Source organism: Eleutherodactylus coqui, chromosome 12, assembly GCF_035609145.1.
Source record: "Eleutherodactylus coqui strain aEleCoq1 chromosome 12, aEleCoq1.hap1, whole genome shotgun sequence".
Taxonomy (NCBI): domain Eukaryota; kingdom Metazoa; phylum Chordata; class Amphibia; order Anura; family Eleutherodactylidae; genus Eleutherodactylus; species Eleutherodactylus coqui.
In genome coordinates this window covers 35556607-35579994 of record NC_089848.1, presented here as the reverse complement: position 1 = coordinate 35579994, position 23388 = coordinate 35556607, and the positions used below count along the sequence as shown (strand labels likewise).

The following is a 23388-nucleotide window of genomic DNA, read 5'->3' as shown; positions in this document are numbered from 1 at the left end:
TACAGAGATCTCTCCCATCATCTATTATACCCAGGACTGTAACAAGGAGGCGCTCTAATAAATATGTATAATATATCAGGGTCAGTACAGGGATCTCTCCCATCATCTATTTATACCCAGGACTGTAACAAGGGGGCGCTCTAATAACCTATGTATAGATATATCAGGGGTCAGTGCAGAGATCTCTCCAATCATCTATTATACCCAGGACTGTAACAAGTGGGGGCTCTAATAACTATGTATAGATATATCAGGGGCCAGTACAGAGATCTCTCCCCTCATCCATTATTCCCAGGACTGTGACTATAACAAGAGGGCGCCCTCTACATTTCAAGGATAGAAGGTTTCTACACAACATAGAGGGTTCTTTACTGTAAGAGCAGTAAGACTATGGAACGGTCTGTCTGAGAAAGTGGTATAAGAGGGGTCTGGACGCCTTTCTTGAGCGATACAATATTCCATGTCATATTACTGATTACTTCAGAAGTGTCCATGATCCGGGAATTATTCCCAGGAATTATACCTCATGTTTACCTTCCTCTGGATCAACACTATTTATGTTTTTGTCCATCTAATGGAATGAAAGCAAACTGAAGCCTTTTCATTTTTTAAAAACGCCATTAAAATCCCCCCCCAGTTTCTACCCTCCAAAAATGGAGCAGAGAGACGGAGACTTTGAACTGAGTCCTAACGCAGATGTGAAAACAGCGTAAGACAGTTTCACATGCAGTTACATGATAATGCTCCTGGCGGTTATTTCTTGCTTGCACAAAGCCCTGTACCCCAAACGTCTGGTTATCGCCCCTTCCCTGTGTTGTATCTAGGGGACACGTCACATAACCACATCATACAGTAACTTTAGATCTACCAGTCAAACCTGTTAGCTGTGTGCTAGGATATTCAACAAGCCTTCCTTTGCCTTGTACTACCAATGTAGTCAGAACGTCCGGTAAACCGTCCGCAGTCTATGACAATTACTCCGGCTTCTCGCTCCGTAAAGGAGCTCTGACACCTATACGATCGATGGCGTACTTCTTCGCTTTCTGCAGTGCTGTTTGTAGCATGCAGTTTTTCCACAAGTACAGTGTTTTTCACAGAATACATTCTGAGTGTTGTGAGCAATTTAATATTAATCTCCCACTTGCTGCAGATCTTCAACCAAAATTAAACTTTTCTGTAAGTTATTCTGTACAATAGTTGTTTGCGTTTTCAGCCCATGGGTTAGTACTTGTCTGCAGGTCTGACAACATGCTAATGTCTATAGAAGTAAAGCAAAAAAATGTGGGTTTTTCTTACTGTTCTCTGATTTCCTCATACTCTGTTGCATATGTTGCCATGTGTTGTTGGTTACAATTGTTCTAAGTCTGCTGTGCTTAGCATCGTTTTCTTTTTGTAATTAATTTGTCTTTTTGGAAACCTTTATTCTAATTGTCTTTTTGAAATTTTTCACTGGGCGATCTCTATGCCCCAGATACAGAGCATTACAGATGAGTCACGCGGTTCAATTAGAAGAAAAATCTACTCTATTCCACGGCCAGTGGCACAGGACTCTTATCCTCTGCTATCTAATGACAAACCACTAACGGAGGTAGTACGGACATTGTCATCCCATTGTGTAGTTTATCCTTGGTGAAAGAATTAAAGTGCCAGAGTTTTCCCTTATTAAAAAAATATATGTCCTTTTATTTTTTGCCAGTACGTGGTTTATCAGGAAAACGGATACAACAGGGATTGAGAGTGAAACAAATAGAGATGAGCGAGCATACTCGTTAAGGCGATTTACGAGAGAGAGAGAGCATCACCTTTTTCGTGTACCTGCTGGCTTGTCTCTGAAGATTCGGGGGGCCGCGGGGGTGAGCGGGGGATTGCGGAGGGGATCGGGAGAGAGAGAAATCTCTCTCACTCTCCACACCGCTCCCCTCTGCCGCCCTCCGCAGCCACCCCGAATCTTCAGGGACGAGCCAGTAGGTACTCGAAAAAGGCGATGCTCTCTCGAGTAAATTGCCTTAACGAGTATGCTCGCTCATCTCTAGAAACAAACCATTCTTTTCTGATTATTGATCATTTTACATTTAAGTTCATCAGTATTGACTAACGGACATTTGAAATATCCTCAGTTCGCTGCACCACTTAAAACTTCATTAGTTGTCAGGATTTTTTCCCATGTGTCTGTCTGTATATATCTATAGATATAAAGGCAAAAGCCCTCACTGACTGACTCACCACTAACTCTCTTACTTCCCGCTGTTGTACAAACTTCAAATTTAGCCATTCTTTGGGTCCTAAATAGGAAAAGTAAAAGGGTTGCAACTTGGTCAAAGTGCAAAAGTAAGTGACCCCTTATGTAATGTAACTAATAACTCACACCTGTACTGCACAAACGTGAAATTTGGCACAACCATTTTTTTTTTCTTTTGGTCCTAAATAGGAAAAGTAAAGGGGTTGCAACTTCAATATTTAATTCTAAACCTTAAAGTAAGTGACTCCCTATTTAATGTACCTAATCTAATTCTCTAACCTCCCGGTGTCGTACATGCTTCAAATTTTGCACAACCTTTGTTTAGGTCGTAAATAGGAAAAGTAAAGGAGTCACAACTTGTATATTCAATTCGAAGCGTGAAAATCCACAATACATGAGATAGTTATTTTTGCAGAAACCATAAAGCCTAGGGAAATTATTTGTGTACTGAAATAATCTACCTCGCCTCTATGTGTACATACTGAGGAGAGTATTACTGATCTCTGTATATACTGAGGAGAAACTACCTAAAGCAGGGATGTGTATATACTATATATACTGAGGAGAATCTACCTCACCTCTTTGTGTATATTCTGAGGAGAATCTACCTCCCCTCTGTGTATATACTGAGGAGAATCTACCTCACCTCTGTGTATATACTGAAGATAATCTACCTCACCTCTGTGTGTATATATTGAGGATAATCTACCTCACCTCTCTGTGTATATACTGAGGATAATGTACCTCAACTCTATGTGTATATACTGAGGAGAATCTACCTTCCCTCTATATGTATATACTGAGGAGAATCTAACTCACCTCTATGTGTGTATACTGAAGATAATCTACCTCACCTCTATGTGTATATACTGAGGAGAATCTACCTCACCTCTATGTGTATATACTGAGAAGAATCTACCTCACCTCTATGTGTATATACTGAGGAGAATCTACCTCACCTCCATGTGTATATACTGAGGAGAATCTACCTCACCTCCATGTGTATATACTGAGGAGAATCTACCTCACCTCCATGTGTATATACTGAGGAGAATCTACCTCACCTCCATGTGTATATACTGAGGAGAATCTACCTCACCTCCATGTGTATATACTGAGGAGAATCTACCTCACCTCTCGGTGTATATACTGAGGAGAATCTACCTTCCCTCTGTGTATATACTGAGGAGAATCTACCTCACTTTTGTGTGTATATACTGAAGAGAATCTGCATTCCCTCTATGTGCATATACTGAGGAGAATCTACCTCGCCCCTATGTGTATATACTGAGGAGAATCTACCTCATCTCTATGTGTATATACTGAGGAGAATCTACCTCCCCTCTATGTGTATATACTGAGGAGAATCTACCTCCCCTCTATGTGTATATACTGAGGAGAATCTACCTCACCTCTATGTGTATATATTGAAGATAATCTACCTCACCTCTATGTGTATATACTGAGGAGAATCTACCTCATCTCTATGTGTATATACTGAAGATAATCTACCTCCCCTCTATGTGTATATACTGAGGAGAATCTACCTCACCTCTATGTGTATATACTGAGGAGAATCTACCTCACCTCTATGTGTATATACTGAGGAGAATCTACCTCACCTCTATGTGTATATACTGAGGAGAATCTACCTCACCTCTATGTGTATATACTGAGGAGAATCTACCTCATCTCTATGTGTATATACTGAAGATAATCTACCTCCCCTCTATGTGTATATACTGAGGAGAATCTACCTCACCTCTCGGTGTATATACTGAGGAGAATCTACCTTCCCTCTATACTGAGGAGAATCTAACTGACCTATGTGCATATACTGAAAGGCTGTGAAGTACATAAGGAAGCGGCCATGGACTGCAGGGATGGAGCATGTTTTCAAGGCTAAGAAGGGGCTGAAACCTCCAGTCTGGAGGCATGGATTTGAATAAAAGGGGGGTGTTTCCTCACTTTTTATCCTTAAAGGAGATGTCCCGCGCCGAAACGGGTTTTTTTTTTTTTAAACCCCCCCCCCCGTTCGGCGCGAGACAACCCCGATGCAGGGGTTAAAAAAACCACCCGCACAGCGCTTACCTGAATCCCGGCGCTCCGGTGACTTCTCTACTCACCGCTGAAGATGGCCTCTTCCTCCGTGGACCGCAGCTCTTCTGTGCGGTCCACTGCCGATTCCAGCCTCCTGATTGGCTGGAATCGGCACGTGACGGGGCGGAGCTACACGGAGCCCCATAGAGAACAGCAGAAGACCCGGACTGCGCAAGCGCGGCTAATTTGGCCATCGGAGGCCAAAAATTAGTCGGCACCATGGAGACCAGGACGCTAGCAACGGAGCAGGTAAGTAAAAAACTTTTTATAACTTCTGTATGGCTCATATTTAATGCACAATGTATATTACAAAGTGCATTATTATGGCCATACAGAAGTGTATAACCCCACTTGCTGCCTCGGGACATCTCCTTTAAAGGTAAGGAGGGGGGACTGCATATACTGCAGAGGAACATCGGCACATGCAATCTGAGGAGAATCTTACACTCCTCTGTGTGTATACATATTTTATACCTCAGTTTCTCTGAAGTAACCACGACATTATAAAATTTTGCATGTGAACAACAGCTAAACACCTGTACCAAATTAACTCGGGCAAAGCCGGGTATATCGACTAGTAGATAGGTAGACATATATTCATTTTTGTAGTCTTTTTTTAGGCTTTGAAATGGTGCAGTTTTTGAAATGCAACTGCTGTGGTGACCTCTGCAGGCTGCTTAAGGTAATGCAGCAGATAAGACTGAATGCTTTCTATTGGATCAGAAAAGGATCCCTATAATAAGCCTATTACGAATGCTTTTTTTCTTTGTATTTAAAACTTCATAAAATGTTTAATAGCGGATATTTTGCTTTACTTGTCAAATGCCAAATACAAAAAAAAGTAATGGCCCATTTACATACAACGACAATCGTTCAGAATTGTTCAAATTCCCATGCTCCTGCGGGAACTTGAATGATAGTCGGCCCGTGTAAATGCATGTAGACTGAGCAATAGTTTTTTATTCGTTCAGTTTCTGCATACAGAAAACTGAATGACTAGCCGTTCCGTATAAACAGCAGGCGTTCAGTTTTTAACGACTGCCTGCCTATTGTAAATGGAGGCGGGGGTGAAAGGGGGTGGAAGCACTCTCCAGCCGCGCCGCCTCCATGCTGGCCATGCTCTGAGCGATACTCACTCTTGTGTAACAGTATATAAGTGAGCTCCACTGAGACGCACTGTTAGGCATCGTTTGCCCGACATTCGGCCCGTCAAAATAGGGCTTAAATGGGAAAATAGACAAATACTTCTACAGCGCCACCCATTGTTGCTTTCCAATAGCTGGCGCTGTAGAGGTATTGTTCCATCTTCTCATTTGCATATTTTCCAGAGGAGCATGGATGGCCTGCTCCTCACACCTTCTAGGTGCTCCCCAGAAGGAGAAATGAAACCATTCCATGCCAAATATAAGTTACATGATGTTGTGAGGGCACCCATAAGGTCTCTTTTTCCCATAGGAGACCAGTACTATGAATGAAGCCTTATAGTTAGAGAGCCTCTCACAGATTGTGCATTAGGGCCCAGAAGATTCAAGTCATGCCTCTGACACTGCTGGCTATACAGTTTGATTGGCTGTCATTTGTGAGCTCTGTTCGATCCTAAACGATCACACATTATAATGAATTTTATGCAAATATATATATATATATATGTATATATATATATATATATATATATATATATATATATATATATATATATATATATATATATATATATATAATAAATAAAATATCGTGGTAACCTGGGTATTACTTGCTCACCGTGATCACCATCTTCTCCATCCAAGATTGTTGCCAGCACTCTTACAAAAACTCCGGAGACCAGGATTTAACGTGTGTGTGTGCGCGTGCGTGCGTTTATATATATATTTTATAATAGTGTGCGTATGTATATAGTTTTGTACTGTTTTAGCCAGTGTGATTGTTCTCGGAAAGAGAAACCAAATAATCTGGTACATATGATACCTTTTAATTAGAGATGAGCGAGCGTACTCGCTAAGGCAAACTACTCGAGCGAGTAGTGCCTTATGTGAGTACTTGCCCGCTCGTTTGAAAAGATTTGGGTGCCGGCGGGGAGAAACAGGGGGGGGGGAAATCTCTCTCACTCTTCCCCCCCCCGCTCCCCCCTGCTCAATCCCGCAACTCACCACTCTCCCCCCACCGGCACCCGAATCTTTTGAGGCGAGCGGGCAGTTACTCACATAAGGCACTACTCGCTTGAGTAGTTTGCCTTAGCGAGTATGCTCGCTCATCTCTACTTTTAATGTCTAACAAAAATACATGATGTTATAGCGAGCTTTCAAACCTCTCAGGCATGATGGAACAGATCTAAAGATGCATTTGTATAGAGACATACACACATGATCACATCGGAGGGCACAAGCATGATGTGCTTAATTTGCTCTTAGATAAACACCAGAGACAGGATAAAAGGGCATAGCACATAGATAAATACCAGCGAGGGGGATGAGCATAACAGTAAACAGAGCCCTGCTTCCTTCTCCTTTTAGGGGTGCAGCCTCCAGACATCATATGTCACTTATGGCCAGATGGGTGATTCCTGACACAGTTCCCTTTATGTCAGTACGGTTGCTGACTCTCTTTCCCCTTGGTGTGAGGACACTTGGACTAGCAATTGTTTACCAGCTGTACGCATGTGAGTTCTGAGTGGGGTTACTGTTCTGTGTGGTTTGCATTACCTGACATGTTGGTGTGAACAGCGACTTATTCTGTTGGGACTGTGCAGGTGGCCAGACATGTGGTGTATAAACAGTCCTGTTCTGTGTGGTATGTATTACCTGGTGTGTTGGTGTGAACAGCGACATGTTCGGTTGGGTCTGTGCAGGTGGCCAGGCATGGGATGTATGAACAGTCTTGTTCTGTGTATCGGTGTGAACAGTTATGGGTCCTGTGTTTGGTGCATCTCTCCGGGTTCCTAATCGGGGATAACCAGGTCCAAGATCAAGACAGTGGGGCTGTCCTTATTAGGGCGCTTATCCCGCTTTTAGGATGCCCCCCACTTCCCCCGATTGGTAAGGGACAGGTTTCCTTCTGACTTTGCCCGGAATGTTGTAATTTGTCCTTGAAAATACTATGTGAATGTGTTTGCGGCTTTACTAGGATGCCATGTTGCGATTGTGCTGAGGCGTGGTGCCTTAGTGCGGATGCAACACCCTCAGAATAAATTGTTTCTTTCTCAGTGTGCTGTGAACACTATAAAAATGAACCAGCACCACCCCTTCCACCCCCCAAAAAAGTGGTGCTTTTTTTTTTTTTTACCTTTCACCTTGCTTAGAAATTTCTAGCCGTTATACAGCTATATCAATGGAAAAGCAGAAACATGTCTCTTGCAAATCTCCTATCTTGAAAGAGTTAAATTCTATGGTCTGGGTGGTCTATGCACCACGACATCTGATCTAGATCACTAATGTGAACGATCTAGCGGTCCTCTTGCCAAACTATACAGATCATGGACATAGATTTAAAAAAAGAAAGAAAAAAAGGGTGAAAAAACCGAACCGGTTTGTGGAAAAGAGCACAGCCGAACTCATCCTAAAAATGTCTAGTTTAAGCCAACTGTGGTTAAAAAAAATCCAACAATCCAGCAGTTTTAATGCAGTTTTTTTTTTTGTTCTAATTACAATGAGAAGTTGTTCATTCGCTGCCTTTATTATTAATTTTTTTCAAGTCCGGACACGTGTACATTATAGTGTTACACATATTGGACCATATTGTTTTGAGTTATTGTGGTCTTTGTCTTGATTTGGATTTTTGAATTACCTGTTCTAATCTTCTTGCAAGTCATTTCTATTGAGCCAATAAACATCCAACATCACAAACCACTCATCACTATGTCATCCGCCATTGTAGAAATTCATTAATGTATAATTTTAAAACTGGTCAATCTGATCTTTTAGAATATTAATAATCAAAATTTACTGTGTCTGATTTGTTGACCAATGGCCAGTCGTGTGTCAGTGGACGTTATGTCTTACGTTGTGGAGAGGAGTGTTTGTGCAATATTTTTCTCTGAACCTGTGTAATCAAGCTAAAGAGCCATTTCTGGTATATCGACGGGGGAGTATGTAACTAGCCCAGCACCCCAGGCTGTGCCGATCTCACCGTGTCACCCTGTTTACAGAACGCCCTTTCACTTCCATGGAACTTGCAGAAACAATGTAGTGCAGGATGCTTATCTGTTTCCATAACCCCCACCCCCCCACCCCACCTCTCAGAGCCTGGATGCCGTGACCAGCTAATGAGAGCAGCGGGTCGGCGTACCTATTACCCAATTTATATTTTGAGGATTTTAACAACTACACATCACCTATTTTGCATATGTCTATACAGATCTGGAACTCTGGCCCTTTAAACTTCAGTAAATGTGTTTCCACCTTCTTAGCACTCTGATGCCACATTCCCTTTGTGCTGTTTAATGTGTTTTTTGTATTGTGATAATAGAACTATTTGCTTTTTATCAGAAATGGGAATAACGCTGCATGTTACGATTGAAAACGATCAAAATCTGCTGCTACATTTTGTTTCTAAGGTGCTGTAAGAAATCTGCCTTAAAGAAAAACTACAAGTGTTACATAAAAAGCCTTTTAGTGTAAGAAATGGATTTGTAATTCAAGCCAGTAAGGATGTAGAAGGACATAATTGGTAACAGAGATCCATCCGATGTCTCCATACAGTAGGAAGCATTTTGGAGACATCGGAGAAGAGGAGCTGCTGACGAGTAACTTCAACCACTCATGAAATAGTAAAAAAAAATAAAAATACTCTTTCCATCTTATTTATAATGCACAAAAAATCTGAACCCATGACACTTCTGAAAGGGCGTGCCTTCATGTTACTCATCAGAAGAGATGTTTTTTCTGTTATTTGTACTGTGTTTGAGAAAAAATTAATGTATTGGAGTAGTCAGTTTAAAAAAAAAATTAAAAATCCCTGCCAGCTGCCATTCCAAAGGGTCGGGTGCCACTCTGCACTCTTCTTCCAGCTCCAGCGATGATATCCTGTCATAGGGTGATGTGAGCTCTGCAGCCAGTTATCTGCTCCCTGTAACTCAGATCAGTTGATGATTGCTGACAGGGCCGGAAGAAGAGTGCAGCAGGGCGCTGTCGGAATGGCAGCTGCAGGGGGGGAGTGAGTAGGACTTGTAGGAGTAGGACTAGTACTGTGTAAAAACATACAATTCAATTCGTTTTCATCAGATTACCCCTTTAAAGGGCACCAGTCAGGTTCACGCTATTCAAAAACCGGCAGCATAAATTCTGAATGGGCACCGACATTGCAGGCATGTTGATTCTATTCTGAAATGCTGCAGTGTTTCAGTAAAAACCTACTTTAAACTCTGAAAGGGGCTTGGTGTCACTGGGATTGAGCTTCGCTCACCTGCGTTACGTGGACTCACGGGTCGCTTCCTGTTTTTAAATAGGGAGGGACTTGTCAATCTAGGTGATCTGGGCAGGGAGAGGCTGGGATTCTAATACTGCATACTGCAAGGTTACAGCACCCCCACAGTGAGGGGGAGAGCGAATGAAGTACTGTTCATCCAAGCAGTGCGCCATTCACTTTCAATAGGATCACCGAGATACCCGAGCAACACCCGCTCAGGTGTTTCTGTCAGCCCCATTGAGATGTGACCCGCTGCAGTGGCAGGAGAGCGGGACATGGGAGTTCCATTCTTGAGATTGTCAGGGGTCTCAGCAGTGAGACCCCTACAGATCAGCAAGTTATTCCCTATCCCGTGGATAGGGATAACTTAAATTTACTGGTTGAAGGGGTTGTACCAGAATTTTGACAGTTCATTACTTGACTCGTGCGTCTGCTTCCTTGTTTTTCGTTCAGGCACAGATCATCCATGACAGGAATACTGCATCACATTCTGCGGTGATTGCCAAATCAAGTAATGCAGCACCAGAGAGAGTTCAAATGACATGGACTAAAGAAAAGCTTATTGCTGAGAAGCACAAAGTTAAAGATTTGAATGTGACAGGATACAGGGATATATTTAATATGAAACCGTAAGTAATAGTAACGTTGAAAAAAGCCGCCAGCCACTGTATGCTGCCAGTAAATAATGGTAATTAATGTGATGGTATTGCTTTAAGTAATCAAGTGGTTAAACAGACCAAAGTAAGGCTCATCCACGCTGTATTTGCGGTACACGATTAAGGAGTGTTCACGGAGCATTTTTTAATGCACTGCGTGACTTTGAGAACAGTGCTGTAACGGAACCCCCAATACAAAGGAACAAAACAGTTCACTTATAATGTGAATTGGACACCACTTTGATGTCTGTTTTACAAGGTTTGTTTGTCTCCTTTTTATTTGGAGCATGGAATATATAATCCGTGAAGATCTCTCTGCATTGAGCCCCTCCACAGCTCTGATTCTATGAAGGAGTCTTCTCATAGGTGAGAGGCTAGTCAAGCCCAAAGTAATTTCCCATTCTTGCTTTGACTAGAAGGTTCTCCCAGTCTTGTAAACAGAAACGATAATTCCAAAGTTAAGACATTGTGCGCTCCTAGGAAGAGTGCAGGACAAAAAGTGAATCCAATATGATAGTCGCAAAACGAAGACTTACTTCGGAGGAGGGGGGTATGATAGACACAGAAGCCTTCTCCTAATGATGCTGATCAGAGTTGTCAGATGGAGAGACGAGAAGCTCCAGGTGGATGATAATTAAATAATTAGCTAAAAGTTAACAAAATAACAAATATCGGCAACGCATTTCCGTGCTCATAGGCACCTTCATCAAGCCATAGACACATGCACAATAACATATGTATTTATATTCGAAAGTCATACCTGTTGTAACAAGACACAAAGGGAGTGTCCTTTCGAATACTATGTGATATGAATTGGGACGCGCCAACATCACTGGGTGATGCTGCCACGCCAACCTGGTGATGGTGCCGTGCTGCCGCCGCCCCCAGCCAGAATGTGCAGCGGTCTTTCTGAATTGGATTAACTCCCGTGGCAACCTGTTCAAATCATTGATCACCCTCACTGTCAGGAAGTCTTTTCTAATATCCAATCTGTATCTCCTCTCCATCAGTTTCATCCCATTGCTTCTGGTCTTTCCTTGTGCTGATGAGAATAGGGCTGATCCCTCTGCACTGACAGCCCTTAAGATATTTGTAGACAGCTATTAAGTCTTCTCTCCTCCTTTTTTACAAGCTTAACATTCCCAGATCCTTTAAGCGTTCTTTATAGGACAGGGTTTGCAGACTGCTCACCATCTAGGTACCTCTCATTTGAACTTGCTCCAGTTTGTCAATTTTGTTTTAAAATTTTAGTTGGGGTGCTCAGAACTGGACATAGTCATAGAATAGTAGAGATGGAAGGGACCTCCAGTTTCATCTGGTCCAACCTCCTGCTCAGTGCAGGTTTCACTAAATCATTCCAGACAGATATTTGTCCAGCCTTTGTTTGAACACTTCCACTGAAGGAGAACTCCCCACCTCCCATGGCAACCTGTTCCACTCATTGATCCCCCCTCACTGTCAGAAAGTTTTTTCTAATATCTAATTTGTGGCTCCTCCCTTTCAGTTTCATCCCATTGCTTCTAGTCTTTCCTTGTGCAGATGAGAATAGGGCTGATCCCTCTGCACTGTGACAACCCTTCAGATATTTGTAGACAGCTATTATGTCTCCTCTAAGCCTTCTCTTCTGCAAGCTAAACATTAGCAGATCATTTAACCGTTCCTCATAGGACATGATTTGCAGACCGCTCACCATCTTGGTAACTCTTCTCTGAACTTGCTGCAGTTTGTCTGTCTTTATTAAAGTAGGGTGCACAGAACTAGACACAGTATTCCAGATGAGGTCTGACTAAGGAGGAGTAATGTGGGATAGTTACCTCACGTTATCTAGACTCTGCTTCTCTTAATACATCCCAGAATTGTGTTTGCCTTTTTGGATGCTGCATCACATTGTTGGCTCATGTGCAGTCCATGATCTATTAGTATACCCAAGTCTTTTTCACATGTGCTGCTGCTTAGCCCGATTCCTTCCCTTCTGTATAAGAATTTGTTGGATCCATTACTTTTACCTGAATGAGACTCCCAACAAATGTCTGGATCGGAAAAATCTCCCATGATCACCATGTTGTGCTTTTTTGAGAGCTTGGCCATCTGATGTAGAAAGAGTTCCTCCATATCTTCTGCTTGTCCAGGCGGCCTATAGTAAATGCCTACAATGGTGTCCTTTCTGTTGTTCTCTCCTTGTATTCTTACCCAAACATTTTCTACAGAACTCCCAGGTCTGAAGCTTGAATCTCTGTGGAGATGAATGTTTTCCTAACATACAACACCTCCTCCCCTTTTATTAGGTCTGTTCCTTATAAATAAATTGAATTCTTCAAGCCTTGTATCCAATCATGTGTATCATCCCACCAAGTTTCCGTGATGCCTATGACATCATATTTCTCTTCCTGTGTTAGAAGCTCCAGTTCCCCTTGTTTGTTTCCCATGCTCTGGGCATTTGTGTAGAAACATGTTAGTTTGTGATCGGTGTCTCTTGCTCCTCTACTTTCCTTCTGAATTTTTTGTCTTTGTTCTTTCTTTCCACTTCTAATAGCGAGGTTGTCAAATTCATTAACTGTATATTTTTGCATTTCACTTTCCTTCCCATATTGTGATAGTTTAAAGCTCTCCCAATGAGGGAAGCAAGGCGCCCACCAAATATATGCTTACCTGTTTTTGCAAGGTGCAACCCGTCTCTAGCAAGCAGTCCATCATATAGGTAATGCACTCCATGGTCTAGAAACCCAAATATTTGCTGATGGCACCATCGACGTAGCCAGTTGTTCACCTCTAGAATCCTCTTCTGTCTTCTTATTCCATGGCCATCCACTGGGAGGATGGATGAGACCACCTGTGCTCCTAGTTCCTTCACCTTCTTTCCGAGGTCTTCAAAGTTTCTGCAGATAGCTGCAAGGTCATTTTTTTTTGCTGTGGCATGTATTAGTAGGAATGGGTGGTGTTCTGTAGGACTGAAGAGTCTTGACAGCCTATCACTTCTGAACGATTGTCTGCTTACTGTGAATGGAGGTGGGTTGGGGAAGAACACTCCCCGGCCGCCCCGCCTCCATGCGAGCATCAGTGTGAGAGATGCCAGTGTAACTGCAGAGGACCGAGCATCACTGGGTCGAGCTGCCCAATGGCTCATCCCGTGTAAAAGGCTCATTACTCTGTTTCCGTAACTCCCAGTGAAGTGAATGGGAAACAGCCACGCGTTTTTCATCTCAGCCATGACACTCCACTACATCTGTATATATAGTTATCTTGGGGATAGAATTCTATCTTCACTTGATCTTTTTTATGTAATTTCATTTAAGATGTACAAATTTTTTCTATATCTGACCATTGTTGCTCTTTTCTCCCGTAGGTCACATAGTTCTGGTTGAGTGCTAACTATTATTTAAGGCACCATATAGTAACACTACTTGGTAATGGATATTACTTATATGGTCGTCTTCTGTTGGTTTTTGGTTGACATTTCAAATCTATATTATGCTATACAATTGTCCTGTTATTGTGGGTGGGATGTAAAACAATGTAATTCATTAATGTTGTCTTTTTTCATGCATTCAGGGAATGGGAGAACTTGTAAGTTACTATGAATTTTTCTATTGTGTAAATTGTTTATATGGTTTGTGGTTGGATGTTTATCTCCCCTCCCTACAGTTTAGAACCAGCTGGATAAAGGACATTACACCGTTGTGGACAACTGCGCTTGTTTTACTTCAAATAGCTGTACCTCTGGTTCTATCAGTGCCAGTGACATGCTTTTAGTGTCATTTTAAATTCAAGATTCTTACACTTACAAGAGACATTCCACCCCCCCCCCCCCCCCCCCCATTGTAAACAAATGTCTCAGTCCATGAACGGGGCTTGAGCTACGGAAATTTGGCAGCAGTCTAATTTGTGTCTTTCCCAGCAGCAGGCCTGTTGGCTAACTATTTGGTCCTATAGGTGTGTACGCCTAATGTTTCTGCTGGGGCCGGCTTTACTTACAGTTTGATGCATGTGGGTCACAGCTTCTACCAACCAGATCTCTTCAACAGTGTTGTCCAGAGTCAAGAGTGCCACTCTCCGCTCTTCTCTCCAAATGGCACATGTTGCAGCTGCAGCACTCCACTCCCTCAGGCCCGTGGAATGACTGCTCCTCTCTGTCCCAGTTAGTGTTCTCCCATCTCCTCATCCTTCCTGCATTAGCACACTTCTCTTCTGTCCAGCTCTGCTTACTGTGCAGCTGACTTTGCCCTCTTTCTAATCAGAGTATCATAACTCAATATGTAATTGTCCACTGGGCATGCTCAGCTCAGTTTGGAGCAGCAGTTGTGGTGCTCCATTGTGAAGCCCAGAACCCCCTAGGGATTGCTACATCTCCAGTCCCTTCCAGCTGTGCAGCAAGTAATAGCTGAATAAAAGCTGATTTAATGATGTATTATAACTGTATTGTAAATCCTATTTGTAATTCTTTTTCTTTCAGAAATCAGTCAAATGTTAGAAGAATGCACACTGCAGTGAAACTAAATGAAGTGGTGCTGAACAGATCCCAGCATGCACAACTGGTGTTACTGAATATGCCCGGGCCGCCCAAGAATAAACAAGGGGATGAAAACTGTATCCTTTCTGGAAGCGGTTTCGGTTTGAAACATAAACTTCTAAGTCTTGTTTTGAGCGTCTTCATAGGCCGGTCCTAGCAGGCTTCAGTTTTATGAAATGTTACTACTGTCTGTCACCATTTTCTGACCACCATACATTTTTTATTGTTCTGTTGGGTTTGCTTGCGGTACAATCTATACTTTCTTTTCATTTTGGGTTGAAGAAGAAAACCGATAGAGCTCACCGTTGGACGTTCGCACATGAAAACCAAATGCCCTTGCAAAGTGTTCCACGGGTGCACATTGTAGCCGGCCAGGTCCAGGCCCGGAGTAAAGATGGGAAATGTGAGAATTTGACCCAGCACCAGTATTCTTTTAAAAAATTACTCCATTATTGAAAACACATTAAAAATTCCCACGTGCGCAGGGATTAGAAAAACAGGCCGATGCATTCCGACTGTCATAACAATGTGCTTCCAATAAAGGAGTGATTTTTTTTCTTAAGGATACTGTTGCAAAATGTGAAAAATTGATCCAGCATCATTTTGGGGTACATGTGACATTTTGGTCTCTTTTTATAAAATTTTACCTGGCTAACAGGGTGATCAAAGAAGCACATTTCTGGTGTTGTGCATTTCTTTTTCAGACAGCGTTCACCCTGCGGGATAAACAATGCATTACTTGAGTAGAACGGACACTTATGGACACAGCGATGCCACGTTCTGTATTGTGACAACCTGGGGGGGTCCTCACTTATAGGATTGCCATCCTTGCCTTTCAGCAGAAAATGGCACCACAGGCATAAAGGCTCCAGAGATCACTTGACACTCTGGCATTGGCCAGCTTTATTTCACATTACAGCAAGTCCTTGTGAAACATACAAGACTTGGGGTTCACAACCCACAGGGTCTCCATCACCTGGGACGTCTAGAGAGTGTCCTTCCCAGCAAGACCTTATGATGGGCTCAGACTGGTCTACGCCAGACCTCAGGCTCCCAGTCCTGATACTGCTGCTGCTACAGCCTCTCTCTCTAGCTGGCAGCGATCTTTCCCATGAGTGTGGCAGGAACTGATACTTTTATGTTACTTCCTGCAACACCCACAGACGGTCTTTCTCACCTCTAATACCAGAATGCCTGTCTTCAGCCCCCTACAGGCCATTCTGTGCACTATACTTCTTCAGTTTGTTTAATTTTTTTATGTTAAAAAAGGAAAAAGGGGGTTTTGCCTACTGCTTGCCTTTTATAGTAATAAAAAAACTTTTTTATATATTTTTTTTTGTTTAGCACCTATAAGGGGCTTGAACTAGTGATTGTTCGATCACTTATACCAGTGGTGGGCCGAGCGCTCTGTGGGTCAGCCACTGCACTTCATTATACGCAGGGCCAGCCACGGTCAGTGACAACTTGCCAACATGTGGCCTGCCTGTATATAAGAACTGCAGCGCCCAGCCTGCCCAGCTACTACTGTGTGTGCTTGTGAAGTAAAGGAGTACACTGGCAGATGAGGAGGAGGATTCCAGGGTTGGGCACTTAGAGTTCAGCCACTGTTGTTGCTGCTCCAAGTTGTTGGATAGTCCCTGTGCAGAGAAGAGCCTAGAGGAAGCCATGCTGAGTGAGTCTAAGCCAGTGAGCCATCTCATTGGTCCAGCGCTTAGTCCCACGTCGAGGCCGTGCTGATCTCATGCCACCCTGCCGGTTCGGAGGCATCAGGATTTACTTATGGAGCAGCCGTGAGCTGCCTGGTGCCATTATTAGTTCTGTCTCTTTCTCGAGCCGCATCTAGGTCAGCTCTTATTGCCCCGCAGCAGTGTATGAGTTAATGAGGGTGGCCCAACAGAGAGGAGTCAGTAGATGAGCCACGTCTGCCACCTCCGCTGCAGTAATAGGGAAGTTTTCTGGTCAGTGCTGCTTGCCTGTGTGTCTCAGGTTAGTATTAGTTGATTATTGAAGCCCTAATGGTATTTTCACATGCCTGTATCAGTTGGAAGTCTAGATATGGGGGAATCCGTCATCCCTTCTAATCATGTTAAACCATCTAAACCTACAGAACACAGCAGCAGAGCGGTTTCCTAAACGTTTTGCTGTGACTCTTGCATAAAGCATACCTTTAGAAATCGCTACTTAAAGTTCCCCGAGCCGTATGCAAATGGTGGCTGTCCATTAGGTGGGCTGGGTTGTCTGTGCTGCTTGGAGTTTTCTGCATAAGCCCGCCCCTCTGCCTCTGTATTGTTCCATGATCCGTGAAACAATCCCATCCTTCAGGAAGTGAGAAGACTGGCGGTGCATGTGCAGATTAGCCCACAAAAGGGCCAAATTCTCTGCACAAGCGCTGGGCCACACCCCCACTGCGCATGTGTGAAATTTCAATTCTCATCCACACCTCATAAAATAACTTATTTCTTTAACTACAGTCAACCAGATATGGAATTTTTAGAAGTCTTAACTGAAGGCTTAAATCGAGTACTACTTGTACGTGGCGGCGGAAGAGAAGTGATTACCATCTATTCATAATAATCTGATGGAGAAGAGACAAAAGCAAGGAACAGTTTCACAAAGTGACGAGATAAAGTCACCTACACTGTTCTTGGATACTTGACTTGATGTGCCAGTCACCGATCGGACGTAACACTCCACCAATGCTCATTCAGTAAACCGCATTAAACTCTAAGTGCCAGGGTCTCTGTCTAGTTATGACGATAGTCATCTATTCATGCAGTATATTACGTTAACCGGATCTACCATTTGGTTCAACATTTCAAAAACAACAACAATGCAGTAAAGGTGACCAAGAGAAAACTTCCTTTAAACCAAAAATGTTTGTTTTATGTTCAGTTTTTATATTATTTTCAGCTATTGGTGATCTGTGATCCGGTAATCTGCCACAATTGTGAAAATTGTCACATTTTATATGATATGTTTATATTTGTTTTCCTCTATAGCAAAGTCTTATGGAGATTGCAGAAGGAAGGTTTGCACCGCTTGTATCACGGATTGAGGTCTATTCGGACAGAATACTGCACATACCTGTAATAAAATGCAATTTTAGTGAAAATACAATTCAAATCTGGGATAAAATTATTGTAACTATCAGCCGCATGTAGAGATTATACAGCTATGTTTTCACTGCTCCAATGTGAGGACATAAAAATGAGGCAAAGGGAGGAAAGGAATATTGATTAATATGGAGTGTATGACCTGCTGTTTGTCTTTGGTACGTAAAATGTACTTCAGTGTAACGGCCCTCCTTCATGGCCCATTCATCGTACAGATTCAGCTGGATCGCAGGAGTCTGAATGATGATTGGTCCATGTAAACGCCAACAGTGACTGAATGCTGAATTTGTTTGCGGTTCAGTTTCTGCAGGTATAAAGATCAAACGATTGTCCTGTGTAAACGTCTCTGAACGCCGGCCTCGTTACTGTGAGTGGAGGCTGGTGGACGCAGATCGGTCCGGCAGCCTCCACTCAGTGAGTGTTGCCCTTTCGTGTGTGAAAGCACCTGAGCGAATATTGCTGGGACGGCGGCCGGGTGCTGAAGTGCCGAACGGTCACCCATGTAGCAGGGCCCTTGGTTAGGGGATAGATTAATCTGGTAGCAATTAGTTACTTGTGTTTAGATTTAAAAAGAAAGCACTCTAAGTAAACAAACCGAATGCAGACGCATTGGACACCAGAACGATCGTCATCAAATGAGTGAAAGTGAACAATAATCGTTCAGTCTAAACACAGCCAACGACCAAACGATGAACGATAAATTGTTCACTTTCCGTTCGTCCATTTTATGCAGGACTAAAAATCGTCATTCGCTCATTCAGTTTAAATAACACTCATTCCGTTATTATTTGAACAAACCAATGATGTATCTGCTTGGCAGAAGTGGAGCTGAACGAGAGCGAACTCACATCATTCATTCATTCATTCATTCAAATGATAAATAGTCAGGTCTAAATGGACTCTTAGGGCTCATGTCCACGGGCAAAAGAAGAATTAAAATCTGCAGCGGATTTTAACTGTTCTCCTGCCCGCGGATCCGCATCCCATAGGGATGCATTGACCACCCGCGGGTAGATAAATACCCGCGGATGGTCAATAAAAGTGATTTTAAAAAAAATGGAGCATGAAAAAATCTGGACCATGCTCCATTTTCATGCGGGTCTCCCGCGGGCACGGCTCCCGCGGGCTTCTATTGAAGCCTATGGAAGCCGTCCGGATCCGCGGGAGACAAAAATCAGATTTTACTCACCCGCTCCGTTTCTTATCTTCGCCGCCGCGTCATCTTCTCTCAGTCGCGGCCGGATCATTTTGCTTCGGGACGGCGCATGCGCGGGGCACGTCACCGACGTCATCCTGCGCATCCACCGGGCTGAAGAAAGAAGATCCGTCCGCGACGCAGAGAAGATGACGCCGCATCGAAGGAAGTATCCGGAGCGTGCGAGAGGTAAGTTTATTCTGATTTATTCTTATTTTCAGCCCTCATGTCCGCGGGGCAGGAGGGACCCGCTGCAGATTCTCCCTGATAAATTATATTTAGCAAATCCGCGCGTGAAAAAAAACGCAAATCCGCATCCCATAGGAAAGCATTGACCATCCGCTGTTAATTAAATAGCTGCGTATGGTATTTTAAGTGATTTGCGGATTTCACGCACGTGAAAAAAAAGCGACGTGCTTTACTTTAGTGTGGATCATGCGTGCAGGAGCTCATATCTCAATTGATCTCCTGCATGAAAGAAAAGGCATTACTAGTGCATCCACAGCAGAAATCCGCGCGGGCCTGATTTTCCCCATGGACATGAGGCCGCAGTCTTTGCTGCGCACCAGGAGAGGCTCCAGTAGTTCGCCTTCATTCACAGTTTGTCTTCCCAGTGTTGTTCACAATAAAACCTTATCAAGGAGCCATTGGATAACTGTTAAATGACTGGAGTAAATACCAAGAAGGGTTGCCATACTCCTCATCACCATTTGTATTTAGTGCCTTCAATATCCTAAAACTCTCCTTCACATAGACTGAAGTAGAAACTCACAGCCTCAAAAATCCAGATCACTTTGACCCTCCACGGAAAACAGATTTTTAAAAATAGTTTTCTTAGAGACTCTGTTATCTACTTTTGTGCTATGCACTAAGCTTATGAGCTGAATGTAGGTGAGCCTGGAGAGGTAAGTGCTCAATGTGAGCACTGAAAGCCACCGCTGGTAAGTAGTCCCTTCATTATACAATTAGAACGGACAGACTACTTAGCGTACGACTTAATTCTGACACTGGGGTAATGATGGGGAGGTAAGTCTAACACATCCCCGGACTCCGCAGGTCACCTACAGTCAGGCCTAAAGCTTATAGGACTAACAATATTTGACAGATTCCCTTTTCGAACCTCCAGCTGTTGACAGTCCATGTTTTACATTTACTCTCTTAATACCAGTGTTACTTGCAGGAAGATCTTCAGTTGTCCACTGGAGCATTTTAAGTGCATCTCTGTCTTGAAGGTAGTCAGATGTAACCGGGCTTACATTGTATCTGCTTTCTTAATTTACCTCAAAAGGGTTTTATAGGATTTTACATTAATGGCCAACTAAACCACCAAACATCAGCAAACTGACCGGCTCCAGCGCCGCAGCCCCTTGCCTGCAGGACTTGCACAGTGCGGTCCAGGAGGCCGTGGCTTTGTCGGGTTCTGCAACTCTGCTTATTCAAGTGAAAAGAGCTGCCCCCCCCCCCCCCCCCTTCCTTTTTGGATATATTGATAGTCTATCCTAAGAGGCCATCAATACAAAATACCAGAAACCCCTCAGCATGTAACAGACCACACTGTTGTAAGCTGTATCGTGGGTCCTGGGGTCTAAAACTAATAGCACAGACATGTGCTTCTCTGGCTCCAGTGTGCTTAGAACTGTTCATGGAAGGCTGGAGAGATGCGCACCCCGGTATACAGATGTGTTCGCCCTTCCCTTGGCTTGAATTTCATAAAGCACTGCAATTTCTCATGATTTACAAAGTGATACATACACAGAATGGGGTGAGAATGTGAAACCAATATGGTCTTTAGCATGGGAGTCTATAGTGACGGATGGCTGTCAGATGGCAGCCCTCAGAGGCAGCTATGGCACGTATAGATTCTTCATTTATCTTGTACCTCTTATTTCAGCATATGTCGAATTAAGGCCTTATTCACACAAGCATGTCTAATTTTGGTGCGTGGGGGGTAAAAAAAAAATCAATCTTATTGTGCGTATCCACGTGACATCTGTGTGCGCTCATTATTTATGTCCATATATGATTTTTCTCAAAAGTTTCCACATTATCTCAAGTGCACAAAAAAACTTTTAAATTATAGAATTGCTTTGCAATGATGAGTGAAGGACGGAGTGTGCGCAGATGTTGGCTCCAGTTTACTTAAGTGGGTGACTGTCATCTGAGAAGTTGGACCAGACTACGCCATGCTGCAATTTTTGTATTCTCTTTAGGATATCTTCCCATATGGTGGAAAGTGTAGCAGGATGTCCACATTGGACATTCCGGACCAAATTCCACTTCACAATCATGTTTGAAAACCCTCTGAAAATATGCAGATTTTGACCAGGTTTTTGTTGTGGCGCTGTCGCAGGTTTCACCCCCAGGTGCCATATGTGCGGCTTTTCAAATGAAAGCATGAAATTTGCTGCGGATCTGCAAGAAAAAGTGCATCAAAATCCGCAACTCTGGGGCAGAGTTTTGACCTGTTTTCTATCGCAGTTGTGATGTGGAATTTGGTGCAGAATTCCTGCACCATTTTCGGCTACATAAGGTGTCTGTATGCCCCTTGTTGCCTGCAGGGGTCGGGGTGATGGCCATTCACAGTCATTGCAAATACAGACGCACATGGATCTGAATAAGCCCCGAGGGAGGACACAGCTGTAGCCGGCCTGGTGACTCAGGTTTGTTGAGCCGATTGTTTTCATGACTAACTAATGATTTGTGTAGAACTTTTATCAGCGATCTAAATGTTTAATTTGTATTAAATTATATTTTTCATACTAATAATCTAAATATTTTATTTTGTTGTGTTACTAAGTGTCCTAATTTTCTTATTTATGCTGTATGTTGTATCCATGTCTCGTGTGTTCCAATATGTTTAGTTAATTCGTATTCAGTCTGTTTCTGGGAATAAAGTAGAAAATGTTCATGAACCATGTTGTATGTTTTATTACTATCCGTATGCAGTAAATGTGCTGCAATAGCTGCTCTGTCACACTGGAAATGATAACGCAGTGGTGTCATGCCTGGTCAATAGGACTCGACACATGGGCATACAGTAGTGAAAACTTCTTTGCGGTCTGTCAACAACAGTTTCCGGTTTACAGTAGGCTAAAGGCCCTTTTACACACAATGATTTTCGCTCAAAGCCATCTTTTGAGCGATAATCGTTGTGTCTAACACTACTGACATCTTGCAGTTTTTGTTAAACAGTCAATCGCTGATCTTTCAGTGGGCTGAAAGATGAGCAATTAGTTATCAGTAATTCACAGCGGGATATATATGATACTATTGTTTCAGCTGTATCCCACTCCCTGAAGAGAGGCGGGGTATGAAGAACACAGCTGTCTAGCTGTGTTCTTCATACCGCGCTCGGCTGTATAACAGGCGGGTGCTCTGATCTGGCAACAGCTGGATGCAGAAGACAAGCGGGGCCGCTTGTCTTTTGCATACCCTGCTCGGAGCGCTCAGCTGTATAGTAGCGCTCCAAGCGGGGGAACAGCTGGATGCAGAAGACAAGTGGCCCGCTTTGTCTTCTGCATCCCCCGCTCGGAGCGCAAGGTGATCGCTCAACATTTGAGCGATCACCTTGCGCTGTAAAGCACACAACGATTATCACTCAAAAGATTTTTTGAGCGATAATCGTTGTGTCTAAACAAGGCTTAAGTCGTAACTGTAAAAACATCTGAATGGGGGAGTGGATAAGCCTGCAAGGAGAGCGGTCATAGAGAGAAGGAGCGCCTCTAACATAGCAGGAAAAAAGGCCAAAAAAACTGATATTTGCCACTGTCCCAGACCTCCACTTCTGTGGACTACCTGTGGGAGACCCTCTTAAGCAGCTGGGCAATGGAGAGGGAGTTTCTGCTGCTTATCTACATCACAGCTTCCTGGGCCTGCTCAGAGGGGAGAAGCCAGTCCTTCAATTTTACAAGCATCCACTGAAGCAACAACCCAGAGCCAGTGCAGCAGGGTCACATACCTGGACAGCCCCTGGATCAAGGCGAGGAGGCAGTGGAAGGGTGATGGGCCGATTAATCAGCAGGAGAGTGCTGAGACACAGTAGGGGGCCAAGCACTAGAGCAGTGATGAGGCAGATAGGAGCTCCGTGCAGCCCTCCCTATCCCGTCCCTCTCCTCAGGACACCATAAAACAGCCTCATGCCTCACTGAGACTTCCTACTAATTAAAAGAGATCCACTT

At 43.4% G+C, this 23388-nt stretch overlaps 1 protein-coding gene across 3 annotated transcripts in view; it reads left to right on the top strand.

Annotated features, from left to right (window-relative positions):
- Window positions 1–22122, top strand: part of LOC136586879 (solute carrier family 12 member 7-like) — a 203860-nt gene extending 181738 nt beyond the window's left edge. For 2 of the 3 annotated variants that reach the window (XM_066585148.1, XM_066585149.1), the window contains exons 22-24: window positions 10193–10368; window positions 14846–14979; window positions 17382–22122. In XM_066585148.1, the coding sequence (XP_066441245.1) occupies window positions 10193–10368; window positions 14846–14979; window positions 17382–17473 (402 nt within the window). In that variant the 3' untranslated portion in view covers window positions 17474–22122. Of the gene's footprint in view, window positions 1–1471; window positions 1589–10192; window positions 10369–14845; window positions 14980–17381 lie in introns of all 3 variants that reach the window. The other variant, XM_066585150.1, reaches the window with a different exon arrangement.
- Window positions 22123–23388: the final 1266 nt, after the last annotated feature.